The sequence below is a fragment of the Clinocottus analis genome, unplaced genomic scaffold, assembly GCF_023055335.1.
Source record: "Clinocottus analis isolate CAN_PGR_092001 unplaced genomic scaffold, fCliAna1.0.p SCAF_17, whole genome shotgun sequence".
Classification (NCBI taxonomy): Eukaryota; Metazoa; Chordata; class Actinopteri; order Perciformes; family Cottidae; genus Clinocottus; species Clinocottus analis.
The window spans coordinates 1,155,662-1,176,982 of NW_027175898.1; the positions used below are offsets into that span (position 1 = coordinate 1,155,662).

The 21,321-nt window shown below is 41.6% G+C and overlaps 1 protein-coding gene across 1 annotated transcript in view; it reads left to right on the top strand.

Moving 5' to 3' along the window:
* Positions 1–21,321, top strand: part of LOC137788044 (leucine-rich repeat and fibronectin type-III domain-containing protein 2) — a 120,532-nt gene that overhangs the window by 90,905 nt on the left and 8,306 nt on the right. The window contains exon 4 of the mRNA XM_068580850.1: positions 18,695–20,091. Coding sequence (XP_068436951.1) covers positions 18,716–20,091 — 1,376 coding nt within the window. The 5' untranslated portion in view covers positions 18,695–18,715. The remainder of the gene's footprint in view (positions 1–18,694; positions 20,092–21,321) is intronic.

The following is a 21,321-nucleotide window of genomic DNA, read 5'->3' on the forward strand; positions in this document are numbered from 1 at the left end:
GGGAGAAACTCAGGAGGAGCAGAGAGACGGCGGTATCGGGCTCTCGAGTGCCACTCATTGAGCGTGACTGTCACTCATGGCGGTCTTAAATCACGCCCTCCCACTACACAGCTGTCCGGCGGCACGTATTTGTTGTCATCGTCTTGGAATACGACTGTCGGCCATCTTGGCTTTTCTTGCATCCGATGAACAGAAGTTGCCATCTTTAGAATGCGGAGGAGTGACGATAAAACCTGTTGCCTGCTTCTTACCTCTGCTCAAGACCAGCGGCTCGAGGATATTACACTAGGTGCCACGAGCATAACACACCTACATTTCCAGCCAAATTGCTGATAGTGGTGTTGCATTGTGGGTAATCCAGGTGCCTGGTAGGAAAAGGGATGTATGGGAGACTGATCTTGCTCTGTTCTGCTGCATCAATGTTGATGTGTTTCCTTTGGTTAACACAGTTTCGAGTCCCACAAAGGAGTGCCCTTTCAACCAGACCCATGCAGGACAATCCATTGCATCGATATATGAAGGATGAGGAAATGACCAGAAGGTTTTCTGGGCAGACTGCCGAGGATTGAGGCTAAAATTAGAAAAATAATACGGCAGAAATGAGGTCAGACTGAAGATTGAAATAGGTGAAACTCAAGTCAGAGTATTACAGCCAGAACATTCAATAAATTGCTGAAACGTCTTTCTGACTGACTTAAATGAGTACAACAAAAGGTTATTTCCTGGGGAAACAAAGGAAAACAGACACAGTCACTTTTTCCCGGCAGCCCAGCATCACCAGTGTGCGATTGAACCGCAGAGATCAGAGGAAGCTGAGCTTTCGCATTGGGCTCCAGTGGCCTCAGCATGCACTAAAGAGGTTCACTAAGCACCATAAATTACCAGCTGCCTTTGTTGTGCGAGCCTCTGCTGATGGGAGATCTTTATTTCTTTTATTTCTTTATTTTTCTCCTCCCTGTCTTTGGGGCCAGTTTGGATGATGACAAAGGGATGCCAGCAGCATCTGCTGTGTGACGGGGATGTTTGCCGCGCTGACACATGCAGCAAAGTGCGTCTCACATCAAAGGGGACCAGCCAGTATCTCTGCATCGCAGCCCACTTCAATCATGAATCAGCCGGGTTCCTTTTATGATCGACATTCTCTGAAACTAATTAAAAAAAAAGAAAGAAAAAAAGGCTCCCTTATCGTAGTAGAAAGCAAATCACATATCGACTAAGGAACAAAAGTTAATCCTATTATTGCAACCGGAATACTGGCTGACTGTATCGCACAAGGATTATTATTTCTTTTTTTGCGTTTTTTTCTTTCTTTTTTTTGATTTAAATCAGGGCTAGCAGCTCATCCTCCGACAAATATGAAACGAACCGTGCTCTGTCCGCGAGGAAAACCTGACATCAGACATTTCTGTTTGACAAAAAGCCGGCTGACGTCCTCGCTGATTGGTTTTGTGCCCTTCATGTTCCCCGACCATTGTGTGTGCCCCGATGCCGTGGAAATTCAGTATTGCTCTTCAATGACTTATTCCTGTCGGCCATTTTGTGTACACGCAGCCCCCGCTGTCGACAAGGGGCCCTCTTTCAAAAGTGGGGCGCCAGTATTCGCACGATGCAAATGGAAACTTATCACATGGTATCAAATCTGACTCCGCCTCTGTTAGCTTTCACTAACATGGGTTAAGTTGATATTTGCTGACGGTTCTCCGTGTTTGTTTTCTCCTTCTCGGAGTGGCAGATGGATGGGGATTGTCTGCCTTTAATTTTGGGTAAAGCTTGGATTGCAGATGGCTGTTAGTTTCCTCTCTCAAACCCTTTCTCTGGATATTTTAGACTCACTTGTATTATCTAAACGAGAAGTTGGAACTTGGACAAATTAACATAATTGTGTTTAATAGCTTGAGGGTTTTGTCTTTGTTGTGTCATATAGTATTCTCTCATCTCTCTTTTTTAGAATAATGTCAATTACTCCCATGTAAAGATAAAAAACAATCACACAATTGCTTGTACTAACAATAATTGAGTGGATATACTGCCCCTCACTCCTCTGTGCCATTGTGCTTCGTTGTCATCCAAAATGTCCTATTGAAAACAGCCACACTGGTCCCTTTATTACAATGAGCATGAGCGCTGTAGTTTAAGTTAATCGCACATAAGCCGACACCATCTTGCTGCCAAAAACTCACTCGTTCGTAGCTTGATGTTTGTGCTCGTGGGCATGTAACTCCCCGACAAGAGTATCAATTCAGGCTGGTAATTGGCAATCAATGCCTTTTAAAGATATCGACCCAAATTAAGCACTAAGCTTCTCCAATCGAACAATACCTGCAATACCATCTCATGGTCCCATCGAGAACAAAAATGACTGTTTGTTTGGATTTCTCGCAGCCAATCACTGCGAGCAAACTTCGGTTTATTGGCACGTGTGATTGGCCCGCTACCACAGGAAGTACAACCCACACAGCCGGGACCGCATTGCCTGTACACACGGCTCAACGTGCAACTAGCGGGTAACGTGAATCTGCAGTGATTGAAACTAAAGCAATGTAGCTTTTGGCTTTTGAAAGGAAAGACTATGCTGATATTTTTCCATCTTAAATGTGACATTTGTTTGGATTTTGGAGTGGAGGGACAAAATAGACAGTCCATTGACCTCTCAGAATTTAGAACTGAGTTAAATTCCCAATTGATAGACCATTCATCACCAATCAACCACAGAGCAATCTTTCCACGAATTGTCTGAAAACCTCGACCGTTCACACATTCTGCTCCCTGCTCTCCACACTCACATTGTGGTTTTTCACACGAGACTCAGTGCCTTGCGTTGATGGCTTCTTGTCCCCCTGTCTCTCTGCGTCGTCCTCTCAAACTCAAATGTTACGCTCCCATACCCTGCGAGCTCTCCGCTGCTTGTTGAGAGGATGCGTGGTGCTGGTAATCAGCTTTCACCGGCAGCCTGACAAAAAGAAGCCAAGGCAGCGAGCAGCTGCCAGCCGTGGTGTGTGTGTGTGTGTGTGCGTGCGTACGTACGTACACGCCTGCGCGTCTGTCAAGTGGGTGCACATCCGAGCGTCACCATGGATAGTTGTCGTTGAGCAGAGAACATAAGAGAGTAAAACAAAATTGAATTTTGGGGCTGTCAACCAGCGCACTTCCAGCAGCCCGTCAAAATCGAATCACAGATGGCTCGATCAGACGGTGGTAAAAGGTTTTCTCCCTTCCACATGAAAAAGATTTTTAGAGGGCTTTACACGCTGTGAAAGACTGCCCGTAGGCTTTTGCATACAATGCGCGCATGATTGGCTTCATCACCGCGGGGGCCGCGGCGCTGTGCATCGGAAGCCGTAACAAGGCTGATGGATGGAGCTTGTTACTCGCAAGTGATTTGCATCATCTTTACTGTTGCCACAAAGCCGCCAGAGGAGCCATCTTGAACTGCATTTTTTTTCTTTCTTTCCCCCTATAATAGATTACTGTGTCAAAACTCATCTGAAAGTTGTTTCTGCTTTCTTTTTGTATTCAGCCTCTCAGGCATGGTGATAGGGGGTAGAAAAAAAAAAGGGATTGGTCTTTGACGCCACCGATCCACTTGTTCTCCAGCCTCCCTCGGCTCCAATCCACCGTCCTCCGTTTCTCCCTCCGAATGTTTCCAGGCTATGCGTCTCCTCTTCCCTCTTGCTCCCCCCCCACGGTATCTCCCTCGCTCTCCCTTTACCAATGCGACGGCTTTCGCGTTGCAGTGCACCTTCCGGCAGTGTGTGGGATGGTGTTGTGGGCTGGCATCTGGCAGCCTCCGATAAGAGAGCGAGTGAGCTGGTGCTATTCCTTTTGAGATGTGTTTTTTATTATTTAAAAAATGTATTTGGGGTCGTCCAGGAAGACCATTGAGAATGATTTTTTGATGTGTCTGAAGGACCTTGTCGGAATGCTATTACAAATTAGACTTAAGCCACAAAGCGGTTCCCAAAAAACAAAAAATCTATGTCTTTATGTGTGAAGATTTTCTCACAGGCTGCACCACATATACAAGCTGCAACAACTGATATTCATGACAACACAACCAATGACGCATCACCTTACACAATTTGCTAACATGTTAGCAAACAATTGCCAGTTTACAATTGCCACTTTTTATTATTATTATTGTGACATTAAGTTTTGATATTGGGTGCAGTTGGTGAGTGTAGATCTTCCTGATATTGCCTCAGCTTTGGGCACCGCAGGTCTGGAACACGCTCCGGGCAAAGCATGACCACATACTTCATCCACTTACTGCTTGTGAATAGATAATCTGAGCCATAGGCCGTTGTTTACCGCATTTGAAATCTCCTTCTCGGAAGTTTTGGAATAAATTGCTTACCTCAGAGGATAACTACTGCAATATCCATACATGGATTTTACTGGTCGGCCCTACTCGGTTGAATAGCGTACATGCCCCTTCTTAATGAAAGTATCTCCCCTGCTCCTCTTTTTCACTGGCTTCGTTTTGTGTTTCAATGGGGTTGTGGTTATGGGGATATAGGGACCTAACATTATTTGTCATTCTGCAATTAATTGCAAAAGTGACGCAGGGGAAAGAGTCAGACATATCTAATTGCTATAATCATATCCATATAACGCCTCCCATGGGAATGTGAGGCATCATGTGCCACAGACTGTGGAGTGCCAGACTGGCTGGCTGCATCACTCGCATTGTATCAACCTCTCTCTTGTGTCCCAAAATCCCAATTAATAAATGGTCTGCATGTCACAAGCTCCTCGCTAGTGGATTCTGTAGTCGGTGGTTCAGAAATAATATTCAGAAATAAAATTCTACCCATACATTGTATTTGTAAACCTATCCATTGTAAATCTTTAAATGTCATAAACTCAGCTAATCTGGTTTATCTGAGTCAGATTGTATTGAAGAAAAAAATACTGTCAAAACCTCGTCTTTTATTTGAAATAAAAACTGTTCTAACTTTGGAAGAAAATGTTGCGTTCATTACACTGGGTTAGAGCAGTAGATGTCAGGGCCTTTAACATCTGTTTTGGCTTTTATTTATTAAAATATATCTAATTTTGCCTTTTACTCATGCCAGAACAAGTCATTGAAACATCTACTGCAGCTATAACTATAAACACATTGACTTGATGGATGGTTAAATTTGGCTGTAATGGCGATTGAACCCATGAGCCTTGCATTATTAGCACCAATCGCTGACCATCTGAGCTAACCAGCCCCATTTTCAACTGAATACAGTATATTCTTGGTATTTGTGACTTTAAAATGTTGCCCTTGGCCCCTAAAGCAAATGTATTCTGGACCCCCAAATGCCCAAAATCCAGCTACTAAATATATTGTGTGTTACATTGTACAACTGCTGACCCAAGTAAGTAATATGCAGGGTGTAGAAAAGGCTTTTGGATGGTGATCTTTGGCTTTCTATTCATTTTTTCTCAAATCACCATAAAATGCAGCACTTCCTGAATACACTGAGTGTTTGTCTATTCCTCCTCAGGGCTCCTTTGTTCTGAGTCTTGATTCTCTTTTTAGACATGATCTCAAACACATCATGGAGCACGCAAGTATACATAGTGGGAAAACACACACACGATCTAGGCCCTAGATATTTCACCCTTTAATCTATCTTTCGCTTGAAAGGTCCAGAGTCTCTAGCCGGAAAGTTCAGCAGTCAGGGGCGATGTGATGCACCGGGCAGGAAGCCAAACCAAATATGACATGAAGAGGAGACACAAGTTAGATGCTTTGATTGGATGAAGGGAGCAAAAAGCACAATGGTTACCCAATGACTTGTCAATTACCTGTGTATTTCCGATGTATTGCAGAACCTGTGACTTGCCTTGACGTGCTGGATACAAGAGTGTGTGCAGCACTGCAGCTATGTCTGTGTGTGGGAGCCTTATGGAACAGCACTGCCAACTGACTCATCTCTCCATATCTATCTCGTTTTATACTGTATGCTGGACACACACACATCTACAGTCACCCTTGAGTGAGCAGTTAAGGGGTGAAGTTATGTAGTCAATACTTGTGTGTGCTACAAGAGAGAAACTGTGTCTCCAACAGGAACCTTAGAAACCAGATATTTCATCAGGCTGTGATAATTAGGCATTCATTCATTGGGCATGGAGAATGGAATAAACAACATAAACCGATCTACGCATGTTAATGCAGAAACTGGAGGCATCATGAGACAATTTTGTAGCGGAAGACTCATGGTTTCTGTTTGTAGTTAATTTGGTCAGGGACCAATCACGTTTTAGTAGGCTTTGGTTGAATGCACGTTAACAGTCCGTGTGGAGAGCAAAAGACGTGGAAAGCGTTGGACGAAATCCATTCTTGGAACCCGCCGGCTATTTTCAGAAGATTGATTTTGCTTTTCATTAGGCAAAAATTAAGCAGTCTGAGACTGTCTTTCAAAAACATTTCGGCCGTGGATGTCGTCTCCCAATTTAAACTCCATTCTGGCACCTTAAGTTGCGTATCGGACTGTAAGTGACGGGGTACACTAAAACCTTGGAAATATAGGACCCATCCACCTCCCACCCTATGTGTTTTGGAAATTTGGATACTTTATACTTTTGATCACACTCGTGACTTAAGCGTTGGTATTTGACGCCCAGGTACTAAGAACGGGGGCTGTCTACCGACAACCGTTAGCACCTGCTAACAGTCAAACATTCAGTAAAATGATCAGATTCATTAAAACAAGCTAAAACTCCAGTGCGACTGTACTAAAATGCCGGTGACCAACATCGATTTCACATTAGGTTCCAGCTAATTGCATCACCGAGGTAGAGTAACGGCAAGCTTCCAGTCCACGTGTCACAAACTCCAGATGGTTGGAGCTACCCACATCATTATGGTGGATGAAAATGAAATAAAACCCTCTCGAAGCCCGATTCTCCGTCTGCACGATGCGCGTCTTAATCACGCCTCTGGCATGTCTTTACTGCAGAATATCCCTGGCAATTTAGTGCAACCTGCTCTGCTCAGATGATTCAGTTTACCTTCACTGGCACATTGACTGTTGAATACAAATTGAGCTCATATCACTCATCCCAGACTGCCAGCCCACATTGTAATATCATCACGATGAAGCTTCTAATTATTTTGCCATTAACCTTTAGATTTTGCCAAGTCATGTATCTAAATTTCACCTTTTTTTGTTTTATATTTGTAATTCTTTATTTTAATTCTAAATGCTGTGAGCACTTCTCTGACCTTAACACTTCTCTTCTAAATAGTATTTCAAAAGTGTATCATGTCCTTTCTGCAGGGGATTGATAAGAAGTATTGGAGACATTTAGGGAAAAAGGTGCATTCAGGGACATAACAGCCACAACAAGCTAAATATGCCAGACACAACAGCATGGATAAATAGACGCAGTCTAATCCGATAAAGGTTAATTAGGTCGACAATGGTTAAGATGTTGTTTGTTTTTTTCAAATAGAAAAACAATTTAATTTATTAACTGCTGGCCTCCAGCAACATCAATTAATTTGATCCTGTTTTGGGCTGTGGAGACCTCCTCCTGCGCTGGCATTCATTATTGTGCGCGGGGGGGCTTTCATCAAATACCAAGCAGGGTTGTGAAGCCTCGTTCAATTAATCAGCGTGTGTGACAATGTGTGTTTGCGATTGGATGTCAGAGGAATGTATGTGATTAGCAGGAGACAATGGTAAACCAGGGGAATGAAGGGGTTTCACAGTTTTAATATGTTTGACCTTTCCCAAATTGACGGCTTGTGAGACAGGCAGATGTCTCATTTGAGGATTGGAAATGTCGGAAATGACCAGTGAAGCAAAATGTCATCATCCGCTCACCTGTAATTCTTACATTCCCTCTATCGCGAAGCAAATGTGATGATATTGACAAAGTTGTCATGGCATTCTGTGCAGAAAAACACGTCCCCTTCTGAAATATGGAGACTGGAATATCGTTGTGATGGCGCTTTGAGAATAAACATCCATAAATCTTCCATTAAACACTTTCTCTAACCAAGCTGTTGTTATGATGGATATCTGTGTTGGCTTTGAGTCAAAACTTTAAGAACAGGACAGAAACTGCAGAGCAAAATTTCAACACCTTCGCCAAAAGCTACTTTGCTTCCACAAAGGACATAAACCGTGGCCTCGGTTTCATCGACTTCTCTTGTTAAAAGGCTCAAGCGCAACTACAGAGCGCCACTCAACTATAGCATGACAGTGTCACAGCCTCTGCAGCCCAGTTACTAAAGACAAAGTGTATTCAGCAATTTAAAGGCTGATTATAGTTTTCAAATGTCTTGTGGAAAACAAACTGAGCATTGTGGGTTTTCTTTGATGGTTAAATAGTCTGAAGATTGTAGCTTGTTCAGTTGTGTTACATCATAAACTGACAACGAATGGGTTTGAATCAAGCTGATTATATAACAAAAGACAGAGAAAAACTAAGATAATGCGACGCTACAGGTAAAGAGACTTCCACCTCCAACCTACCTAAACAGTAGTCCAGTAATATGTTCAGGGCCAGGAAAGCTGAATAGCTGTTGGCCTAAATTAAGCTACACAAACAAGCTTCAGCAATAATGTTTGCCGCAATGTGTTGACAGGTAGCAGGCTAAAACCTACAAATGCCCCTCCAAAATACTAAAGACAGAACCTCAGTGGCCTCAATGGTACAGTAACAACATCCCTGCTATAATGCCAATCAGGAGCAGCAATCAACGCTGCAGCAAATTGGTTGCAAATAACACGTTCTCACTCCCTGTTCGTCCAATACCGACCATTGGTTAGGTACAATGGGTCAGTATATGCATAGTGGGGTTTTTTCTGTAAAAAAAATAAACTTCCTAAATAGGTTTTCTTAATTTTTTAGTCTTATTTTTATAGTCTTACTTACATGATTGGATTCAGGCATCAACATATTTTTTTTAATTGGTTTCATTCAAGAGATGATCAGTGGCTTCCTGTGTGAAACCAACCAACCAACCGACACTTAAGTATGTGGGTTGACATTAGAGTTGCTTGAAAGCCTGATGTGTTGCATGCAGATGCCGAGGGGCACTGACCAAGTGGCGGTGTTTGCGACATCGCCTTCACACTTCGCTAGAACTCGTCAATCAGCAACAGAAGGACATTTACAAAGTGTAAACTTCTTCCTCTTGCATAAGCCCCGTGAATCAGTGTTTCCTACGGAGCAATACTTTTTTGTCTGAGTGGTTGAGTTGTAGACTGATACAGTTTGACTTTCTAGAAAAACAAAGATCTTTTGTTGGTGATCTGTCGTACGGGTAACTCTATTGGGAGAGTTTCAAACCCGCTGAATCCTTGAAAGTGCTTTAACTGCTAATTAAGTGAATGAATCGTTTACTTTTGTAACTCTTGATGCCTCGAAATGTGTTTTTCCACCATTCAACTGTATGTACCACACCACGTTGGTTGCACAGGAATAAAAGGATACAAAGAAGCTTAGTACCCTGAAAACATTTGGTTTTCTTTGTAAAGGGCAGTTTTTACAGGGTGACATCTGTTTGTCTGAGCAGCATTCAGAATTACTAACTCTAGTTTTTACCAATGCTCAACAGATAGCCTTTAGCCCTCATCTGTTCTATCAGACTTGTTCAGACATACCAAAAAGGCAAGACTGATAAAAGTCTCCATAAATGTCAAAGAGCCCTTTCTGGGAAGCTTTTTAGAAAAGGTGGAAAGAAGACGAGCTCATAGCTGGTTGATGTAATCCTGTCGCTGTTCTGGAGAGGCAGGCCCTTTCAGGTAGTCTTTTCTTATCCAGCAGACACAGACGACCCTATACAATGCGCGTGTGGGTAAAAAATGATTGAACAAACAGATTACTTTGGTTATCACCCAGAGAAGCGTCAGGTCTCAGCCACAATGTGCTGCTTCCATTTTCCACTCCGATAAATCTCCGCCTTTTGTGAACATTTCCCCTGTTGCCCAAGAATCATGTTACAAATCCTGCAATTTCCTGACAAAATATGTACTTTTTTGAAATAAACGTGATGCCTGAGATTGTGAATAAATGTTGTCACAACTAAGAGAGTCTGAATGTCTGCACCCGAAAATAATGCAACATGACATCAGTGGATTACACACATCACACTCGGGTTTACCGAGCTGTCGTCCCGTGACACGGTTTATCAAAGTGTTAGTAGAGGGAAAGAAAAAGCTAGGCAGATATGATGCAGGCGAGTCCAGCTCTCTCTGCTCAGAAATCATGCAATGTTGTTCAAGAGACAGCAGTAGTGTAACCCCCCCACTCTCCTGTGTTTGTTGGAAGATTATGCCACTAAACACAGCTGACAACTGCAAAATGCACTGAGGCAAAGAATGCTGAGGTCAGGCGGGAAGGTCTTATTTCGGAGGGCTGGGGCTGTCCTCACTGCTGCGTCCTCGATTTGAGATTTCGGAGGTTGGATAAGAATTTTTGTCGAACACAGATTGACACCCTATCACTTAATTTGGGATCCACAGTAAGACATCTTCACATAAACACCTGCACTGATGGATGGCCGTTTTGTCAGCTCCAAGGGAAGAAGCCATGAAGAGTGACCGTGACTACACTACCTTAAGGACACTTTTTTTTTGTGTCAAACAGATGGCAACACAGCTGTGCAGTCATGTTCACGTGGAGGCTAACCTTGTACATTGACGTCCCGCTCGCAACTCACCATCTCTCTCTGTGTTCGCCTGTTTGTTTTTCTCTCACTTGTGGGACGTTCGAATGTATCCCCACACCCGCGGGATGAAATAGACGGTGCTGAAAAGATTCTCATGAGCGTTTTTGTTTTTAAAAACTGGCAACTCCATAAAAAACTGACAATTTATATAAAACTATAAACAAAGAGTAAAAAAAAAACAATCACACATAAAAAAAGTCATTAAAAATATATAAAATCCCTCAGCCACTGTTGAGGGATGGCTGTGTTGAGTTTTCAGTTGGCTTTGCAACTGAAACTCCTAAAACTCGTTTCTGGTCAGGAAGAGGCCGTTGTTAAACGCTACGATCTGGTTAAGGTTCGGGACGTCATGGTTTGTAGAGCTGCTTGTAGAGCATTAAAGCATGACATCATCACACTACTTCTATCTTTGCTTCTCACAACAGAACAATGAACATGATGATGGGTACCACTCTCAAGGCCGCTAAAAGTCTGCAGCGAGCAAATTCAAAACCTCGGAACCCATCGGTTATTGATCTGATTATGATTTAGGGAAAAAGACAATATTTCAGTGATTCTGTCTCTGCCCCTTCATCAGGATAACTGATATCCAGGTCAAGTGTTCCTCTTCTGTGTCCTGGTCATTGTTCAGGTGTTTTAGGGACAAATGACCTTTCGGATAATCTCAATAAACCATAGCTACTATAGATACCTGCATATGACTAGATGGATACATTAAAAGCTGATGAAACACTAAATTACCTTTAAGGGCAATATGGTTCACAGATTGCATTTCTGCAAAGGTGTTGCACCCCTTTACTTTAGTTTTCTTTACTTTTTCCCCCCTCTTTTTATTTCGATAGACACATAACAGCAAAAATGCATTTCAACTGAAACTTCCATTGTTCTCTATCCGTTTTCTTTTTTTTTTACACACACAAACAGACAACATACCACTCACACCAACCCACCCCTCCCACTGGTACACCCACCTAGAACATGCATATATACACAGGAATAAATAAAAATAATAATAAACAAAGACGTCATCTCATTTCTCCGAGCCAGACGTCGACACATACACACTCCTAAACACATATATCTCCGGTACATCTGCATGTAGACATACCTGCTTCACTGTACACAGCAAACAGTCATCACATCACACAAACATCTCTATAAACTAATTGATAACAGGTTTGGTTGATTATGAATTATTGCCTATCCAACAGACAGGTTGATACTTGAATAAAAGTAACAAACAGACAAAAAAAAAGTTATGTCTGTCCTAATGATTTAGGGACTATACCAAGGGATATTGCTAGGAGGTATCAGGCATAGTTTTGAGTTTCTCTAAGAACATCAATACCGGATCGCAGGTGGAAAGGAATTTGTTCCTTAACCCCTTCAGCGAGTATTTTATTTTTTCTAGATGGATAAATTGCTTCAGGTCACTAAACCACGTAGATGTGTCTTTTACTCTCCACACGGACGGTTTACCTGCCTTCAACCAAAGCCTGCTTGCCCGTAATTGGTCGTTAAAACACAGACTACAGACAGAAACCAAAGAAATTATTGTCTTTTGCCTATAGATTATGTATTTGTATGCAAAGGACTCTTAGAATTTCCAAATGTCAGTAATAGAGCACACTTAAAAGAAGTCAAATAAGCATGTTGCATAACCTGCCAATTGCCATACTGTGTGGTTTTCTTCACATTGGTTCAGACTCACTGGAAGTCCATGTGAAATCTGGTCCACCAGCTGACATGACAGACTTATCGGTCAACGTAGAAACAATCAATATCCATCAACAGTCAATAACAGATGTCTGCGCTTTTCCTGCTGACAGGAAATCGGTTACATAAATACATGTTGCCTTTCAGGAAATGAACAACGAACAATTGATTCGTGTAAAGTTTTTCAATATGTGTATGATATGTATTCATTATATTATATGTATTCACTCTACATGTGTGGAGACTGACAAGTGAAACTAAGGTGAGGAACACTGCACTTACACAAAGCCCATCTCTTTATGGCGTGATATCATTCCACTTTTTTTCTTTAAGGTACAAATTATTAAACTATTAGTTACTATGGTATGCGCAATATGTTAAAATTACTGCAGGGTTTATTTCAAAGTGTGTATGGCATTTGAAGAAATGCCATGTTTGATTAAATGGAAGCAGACATTCTGTGGGGTGATGAGCCTCATAAGAATGACTACATGACCGGCTCAGGACCTTCATAATATGCCACGACTTTATGCCCATCAATACACAGTGACAAATGGTAAACAGATTGCCCTCCTACACTGTAAACGGAAAATTAAAGTCATCAATGCGAGACAATTCGAGGGCTGTTTTTGCCGATAAGTTAATGCTTCGAAGCTTTATTCATAATGTTGACATTTTAATTCTAAATCTAAATTTGAACGCTGCCCAGCTTTTACTTTTTGGATGTCTATTCATTGTATTTGAACCTGGTATTCCTGCAGAGTTGTAGATAAAGATCAGGCTTCACTAATCCTGTTAGTATTATTATTGGTACGAATTGTAAAATTTGACTCTAGCAGCGGCTGTATTGGAGTGTTTCCGACCTGATCCAATCATTTCCAGCAACTCCGGCATTATGCATTATGTTTTTATCTAACAAAATATTCTGCTTCAATCCATATTTGTTGTTTTTCAGCCTGTCAGAAACAACACTTTCTCTCCAGAGAAGTGCTTCCTTCTCCAATTTGTCCAATCCACCATTTAGATAGCGACGTGGAAAGGGAATGGATGATGACACTGATTGTCTTGATTCATGTAAAGCCCAAAACACGCCTTTGATCAATTTGGATACTACATACAACCCTCTCTTTTGCACCCACGTTATGCGCCAATTAACTGACCAAAGTGGAGTTGAATAGGCCGTGAATGCACTTTAGACCATGCACTTTACACACGGAGCCCAAAATCAAATTATTGTCATACTTGTTGAAGAAGACAAAGTCTCTGCCTTTGAAAAAGAGAAGAAAACTCTTGAATATATTATTTAGCTTTAGAGTACTTTAAAGCAATAAGCCATTGGTGCAATGAATAAATATGTTTACTCTTCCCTTTATTGCCATTTGATTGACGAGAGCGCCACTGATACAACCAAGTGATTCAACCAATTGCCAGTTCTTAAAAGCTTTTATATTTGCTCTTCTGAACACACAACGTGCTACTTTCTCTGAAAAAAAACCTGTTCTGCTGATGAACTGATGTCCTTTTACATTCACAGAAGCAACAACAGCACATTTTATTTTATGAGTGCACACAAGCAGACGTAATGTAACAATTTGCAGTCTGCACTGAATGTCCATTACACACAGTCTCTAAACAATAATGTCAAAAACACTAAAGCAATGGCTGCTCATAAACACATTTTAGTTCTTCCAGAGGTTCACCATTTGTTAGTTTGAAGAGGAAAGTGCTGTGGTCACGGTGAAAAGTCTAAAATCAGTTTGTTTTATTCAACAGGATGTAGTTACTGAAGTAATGTGTCAAATAACTACTTAGACAATACCTGTACAAACATCAGCTGCAGTTATTGTTCTTTCTTTACGTGCAAATGAATTCTTCTGTTCAATGAGAGACGCTTCCTCTCAGATCTTGCTACACAGTAAGTCCTGTCAAGCGTTACACATCTTCTTTACAATGATGACTCTGGCCCATTCACTGTCGCAATTCGTAGTATTCTCTGAAACAATGAGTCTCTGAGTGGAGTGGGCCACTGGTTTCACAGATTTATGACAGCGTAAATGCCCACAGTGAATTTCTGTCATTTGTAGGGAGCTGTCTGGGACTGACTTGTTAAAAAAGAACCATAGAAAGTTTCACATGATGGCTACGTGCATGATATTGTGCACAGTCCTTGTTATGTTTTTTTTCAGGTAGCCTTACAAGGAAAGTTTTTGTTATTCAGTTCGAACCTGTTTGGAACCCTATCTTGCTAAAGAAAACATACTCCGGTATGATGTATACTATAATGTTCATATTTTCACTTTCAAAAGAAAAAAAGCCTTTTAGGATGAGGACAAGCTCACAAGATTGGAACATCTCCAGTCTCTTCTTGACTGTCAAGAGATTTCTTTTGTACAGCTGTTGGCGGTATTGTCTGTTCTCGTGAAGCAAAGAGCTATCCAAAATTCTCTTTGTAAAAACCTTTGACTCTCTTATACGTCTGAAAGAAATAAACCTAAACTTAGCTTTATCCAATGTTACAGATTTCTGTTCTGGAAGTATATGCAAATTAGCATATATTTAAAAAAATAGTCATTTATTTGCATATCTAATCTCAACATTTTAGAACAATTACAATGAGTAAAGATATTATTTGTATTATCATATTTATCATAGCAATACTATTATCAGATTTTAACATATCATAGCAATACTATTATCATATTTATCACAGCAACACATCACATTTTTGTGCAATAATGTATTACCTATTATTTTTTGTGGCTTATTGTTTATTCATTTATTTTTTACCGTTTATTGTAATTCTGTGTTAGGAGGACCGAGCAAAATAAGCTTTTCATTGTATAGAATACGTGTCTGTTATCTGGGCATATGGCAGTAAAAACATCTTGAATCTCACTTGTAATACAACATATAAGTGTCTCAAAGTGTTTATTTTAGTGGAAAAGTTTCATAGTTTCAAGTTACCAATGCCGGTGGGACGTTTGTGGGAGGAGTTTAGCTAACGGTTACAGTAACGTGTGCAGGCACAAAGGAAATGCAATGTCATCTGGCTGTATGTTTCCACAGTGGACATGTAGACCGGCACTGCAATCACTGAAGAAGCCACACAGGGGTCGAAACCATTCTTATAGGTTAACAAGGAATTGCACAGGTCTGTATGTCATCGCTGATGCGCTGTGGAAGTGAACGTGTGCCTGTTGGTATTTCCAGCAGCATCTCAGTCCCCTTGCGTTGGTGTTGCAGTGCTCGGTGAAGCCTATGAGTAACGACGTTAAACATCCTCCGTGGTTTTCATCTCTTCTATTCCTCAAAAGGTCACCCCTGCCTCTCACACCGGCTTCCTCCACCTGGCAACTTCCCCACATGTGACACAAGCCTCTAATGAAAAACTGTTTGCGAGATCAGAAATAACACCAGGCTTTTCAACCGCATTCAGCCGGCACTGTGTGCATTCAATTTGTATATTTTTTGCCCAGTTTTTCAAAAAATGCTCAGACACCATAATTGTCCCTTTTCAGGGGGCGAGGAAGATCAAAAGAGAGTATAAAAAAGAGAGGCTTCTGTGGGTTAGCAGGGCTTTTCAGCCGCTCTTTCTGCACGCTGTCCATTAAAATGAGTTCTTGAGAGGAGCTGTCTGTCTCACCTTGAGGCCTTGCGGGGATTAGCTCCAGACTGGGGATAGGGTCCGAACAGTATGCATCCAGTCTGCAATTATTGGGTTAGAAAAATTATTTTTTTTCAAAGTCTTTCTTACGGTTTGCTAAAGTGTTGATTGAATCCTAACAAGATGGGCTGCTCAGAATGTGGCAGCTGAGAAGAAAAGCTCTATTTGTGGAATGAATGTTTGATGGCAATTAACATTGTTTTTGTCTTTAAAAAGAAACATCTGTTGGAGGAAGGAGAGAGGCCGTTGCACTTTTGTGGTGGAAATCGTAACACCCAAAGAGATTTACGTTGTTATTTTTCTGAAATGTCAACTCCCTCTAGTTATTTCTTTTATTTTATAATTTACCCGCCTGTCATTTCATTGTAATTAACTCTGTGCAACACGCAGTCCAGATGCAGTGGCCCTTCATGATGTAATTACCAACTGTTATCAAGAAGGAGAGGGGTTATTTATACATAGTTCCTCTTGTAATTGGGAGTTATTGAAAAGTGGAGTGCACACGTGAAGGGGTGTTACGAGGTAGTTGAAGATAAGGGGTGTCCTCGGGATGCGACCGGCATCTCACACACTTATGAATAATTATGATTAATGGCACAGACATTTAGTCCATCCTCATGGTTCTAGTGAGAACCACGCAGACTAGCAGACGGAGCTTCTATTAATAAAATGGAAAAAATGATTGAAATTGATTTTTAGGTTTTGCCTTTATTAGGAATTAATGATACAAATGTCTAGGGGAATTAAAAGCTCGTTGGATGAAGCCGAGTGTAGCCACCCCCACGGAGGAATCATCCAGGTGTGAAGTTCTGTTCAGACTTCCACAGAAGCGTGCCGATTTCATCAGTCAAGTCTGATGAGCCTTAACACCTGCGGCTTATCTTTCGCCAAAACGGTACAGACGCGATGGGGAAAGAGAACAAACAAGACAAAAGGATCAAGACAATGCAGAAATAAAAAGACGCTGTCAGTAAACATACGAACCGGAACTCTAATCCTCCACTGTTTTCACATTTGCGTCGCCAACATGATGCAGCAGTCCAAAGGACTAGTTTTCACTGCATGCAAAGCAGCACCCTGTGTCTTTAATGACAGCTTATAAGCATGTGCGTCATTAAAAATAACTTCTTAGATGTTTAATCCTGGTCTTTATTCAGAGAGGCCTCGTGTGATTTCTTACACCTTCTTTGCATCGCAAAATTCATGCATATGAATGTTATAATGGAGAATATTAATGTGAGAAAAATCCTCAAGGACGATAATCAGACCAGCTCATCAAGTAAGCCGCCACGGTCCAAGGATCACGGTGGAATTATATCTGGCCAGTGTTAATAGAGTTAACACACATACACACATGGGAGTGTCTTAGTGGAACGATTGTGTTGTTATAATGTTTAAAATTGTATTGTTGTAATGATTGCATTTAGGCTTCAAACACTACAATCATCATGCATCTACCTCGCGTATGTTGCACAATGTTAAAAGTACGATTAAAAACCTTAGGCTTAGAACTTTCTATGGTTGTGAGCTGAGATAGTGACCCGAAGTTATCCACTACATTACAGTACATGTCATTTAGCTGACGTTTTTATCTAAAGCGACTTACAATAAGTGCATTCAACCGTAAGTACGAAGTAGGAACAACAAGAATCAAGACAGAACAATTTCTCAAATAAAGTCAAACTACTAAGTGCTATCAGTAAGAGCCATCGAAGTGCTGCCTAAGTGCTGCTGTCATTGACTTTATTGAAGGTATAGTCGAAAAATATGAGTTTTTAGTTTGTGGCGGAAGATGTAGACACTTTCTGCTGTCCTGATGTCAATGGGGAGCTCATTCCACCATCTTTACAAGACCAAGTCAATTTTGTTCAGGTTTGAGTGTAATTTAAATACGTTGAATGGCATTATAATTATAATTACAGACCCCACAATAGTAGATAAATGAAAGTGCAAAACAGTGGACAGCGAAACAGGCAGAGTGCTTTATTCAAAATGCAATGGTAAATGGTAAATACTTGCATAGCATTTTTCTAGTCTTCCGACCACTTATAGCGGTTCAACACTCCTTGTCATCATTCACATATGCACACCCATTCAAACACTAATGGCAGGGGCTGAGTTAGCTTCTTATTGGTTTAAAATGCATCGCCTTCAGTCTAGTCTCACATCTCAAGCTGCTAATCGGACTGTAAACAACAAGCAGCACCATTAAAAAAGATAGAACCCAGTAATATATAGCCCCTTGCTTAGCTGAACTAAGGCCTCATCTCCTCAGACTGATAGCTGAAAAGTTCCAAGGTTGATCTGAAAATGATTGGTCTATTGTGCTTTAAAGCTACTGGCTGATACTCTTATTCAGAATTCCTTTAAGTATACCTGTTGTGATTAATACAATGGTAATCCGGAGTCAATACACTTAATTTGCTTGCTGGTGTTGTTCTGAGGCCATCGGGTTCGGGTTCATGCCAAGTTTGACCAGATTCAATTGTGTATGGTACTAAAGATTGTTGCAGGGATGTACCCCAATATATTATTTTAATTATTTTAGAATTATGTTTGTTGTGCAACCAAATGTTGTCTGAAATCAGGGATCATTATCTCAAACTGATCCTCGTTTTCTTTTGTTTCTGCAGGTCCCCTTTGTATGAACTAACATGGACAAAGTGGTCATCAGTCTCCTGCTTCTGGGAACCGCAGTTACGATGGTCCATGCATGTCCCAAATACTGTGTCTGCCAGAACCTCTCGGAGTCTCTGGGGACTCTGTGCCCCTCCAAAGGCCTGCTCTTTGTCCCTCTGGACATCGACCGGCGAACTGTGGAGCTCCGGCTGGGCGGCAACTTCATCCTCAAGGTCACAACTCAGGACTTTGCCAACATGTCAGGTCTGGTTGATCTCACCTTGTCCCGCAACACCATCAGCGCCATCCAGCCTTTCTCTTTCCTCGACCTGGAGACCCTGAGATCCCTGCATCTTGACACTAACCGGTTGACTCAGCTGGGACCAGACGACCTCCGAGGGCTGGTCAACCTGCAGCACCTGATCCTCAACAACAATCAGCTAAGTCGGATCTCCGACACAGCCTTTGACGACTTGTTATCGACACTGGAAGATCTGGATTTGTCGTATAACAACTTGCGCAGTGTGCCTTGGGAAGCCATCCGCAAGATGGTCAACCTCCATCAAATGAGTCTGGATCATAACCTCATCGCCTTCATTTCCGAGGGGACTTTTACAGATCTGGATAAACTGGCCCGCTTGGACCTCACCTCCAACCGTCTGCAGAAGCTCCCTCCAGACCCGATCTTTGGGCGCTCCCAGAGCAATGTCGTGATGAGCACCCCTTATGCACCTCCGCTCTCTCTAAGCTTTGGTGGAAATCCATTGCACTGCAACTGTGAAGTGCTTTGGCTTCGACGGCTGGAGCGTGAGGATGATATGGAAACCTGCGCCTCTCCTGCAAGTCTAAAGGGACGCTACTTTTGGTTTGTCCGTGAGGAGGAGTTTGTTTGCGAGCCCCCTCTCATCACGCAACATACACACAAGCTACTTGTGCTGGAAGGCCAAACGGCTAGCCTACGCTGCAAAGCAGTCGGCGATCCGATGCCAACTGTGCATTGGGTTGCTCCTGATGACCGTTTGATCAGCAACTCCTCCAGAGCAACGGTATATGAAAATGGCACCTTGGATATCACAATCACCACGTCAAAGGATTACGGGACCTTTACTTGCATTGCTGCCAATGCTGCTGGGGAATCTACGGCGTCCATTGAGCTGTCAATCATTCAACTCCCCCATTTAAGTAATGGTACAAACCGTACCACGCAGTCCAAGTCGGGGCTTTCAGACATAACAAGCTCTACCAAGATCAGTAAAGGGGAGCCTAAACCTCTACCAGAGAAGGTTGTGTCTGTATCAGAAGTGACTGCCGTCTCTGCTTCGGTCAAGTGGACTGTTAGCAAATCAACTCCAAAGGTCAAAATGTATCAGCTTCAATACAACTGCTCAGAGGATGAAGTCCTCATTTACAGGTAAGAATGATTAAGTTTGATTACATTCAAGTGCGAGTTGAGACCTTTCTGATCAAAGTGGTAGATCAAGCCCGAGGAAATATTTAACTTCAAAACACTGGCCGCTCAGCTACTTCAGTCAATTGCTAATTGTTTGCTGGGTGCGTACTTGACAGTCAATTTCTCTGAAGTGTTGCTTGGAGATCAACATTCATTTTTCTTAATCCTTCTTGAGATTTTCCTTTTTACCTTTTTAAATCGACAATAGCTTTCACCAAAAGAATGAACAGCGAGTGCACATTTTTTTAAGAACTGAAAATGAAATCCTTGCCCTGAGCCATTAATTAGAAATCCAAAAAGAAAAAGGATTATAGACCTTCATTTTAATATATCCTTCCTAAGCTGCTCAAGTCTATAAAGTGTGAGCTTGGAGACTGCAGCTGGAGATCTTTGGGCTCTGTGAAATCAATTTCCTATGTCAAATGAGACAGTGAAAGTAGTTGCATTCGACCAAGAAAATTGAGCTGGAAATACATAAAAGAGCGTCATCGCTAAACATTATATCAATCTGGGGCAGACATTAAAAAAGACCAAAGGGCTGGCAAACAAATTGATGCATTTTTATGAGTCTTGACTTTTTTACATATTACATCTCATAGCTATGTCTCTGTATTTGCCAATGACTATACCCTAAGCATGCTTTAAATGGTATGTACAGCATCAGAATACCGTGGAAATTGATAAACCTGTTGCGGAAGCAGTTACAGCAATTTTGCGTCCACTTCATGCTTTTTCCAACACTGACAATTGTCGGCGAATCCCTTTAGCAACGCCTCATCCCAAATCTTATTCTGTGCCACGGTCCTACACATTTTACCTGTATTATGCATTCCAGCAAGAGCGGTTTAATGAAAGATAATTGACAGAATAGGGAAAGTCTGGTTATTAGCTGGGAATATGAGATTAGTGCAGCACACAATATTGAAGAAAGATATTGCTTTGTTCAAACACTGTGAATGCAATCAATAATAAGGTGTTTATCTGATTTCCTTGCTTGCACACGGCTCGCTGTGTCAGATTGTCATGCCAGAAAAAAAGAGAGCAACATGAAATTTCAGTACCTTTTCTTTTCCCGGTTATGGAAACGTCGGATGACTCATCTGCATTTCTTTCAAATGCCTTTCATAAATGTTGCATCTCATATCTACAGAATTGCAAATCAAACACTGATGTGTGCTTTATAAAAGCCCT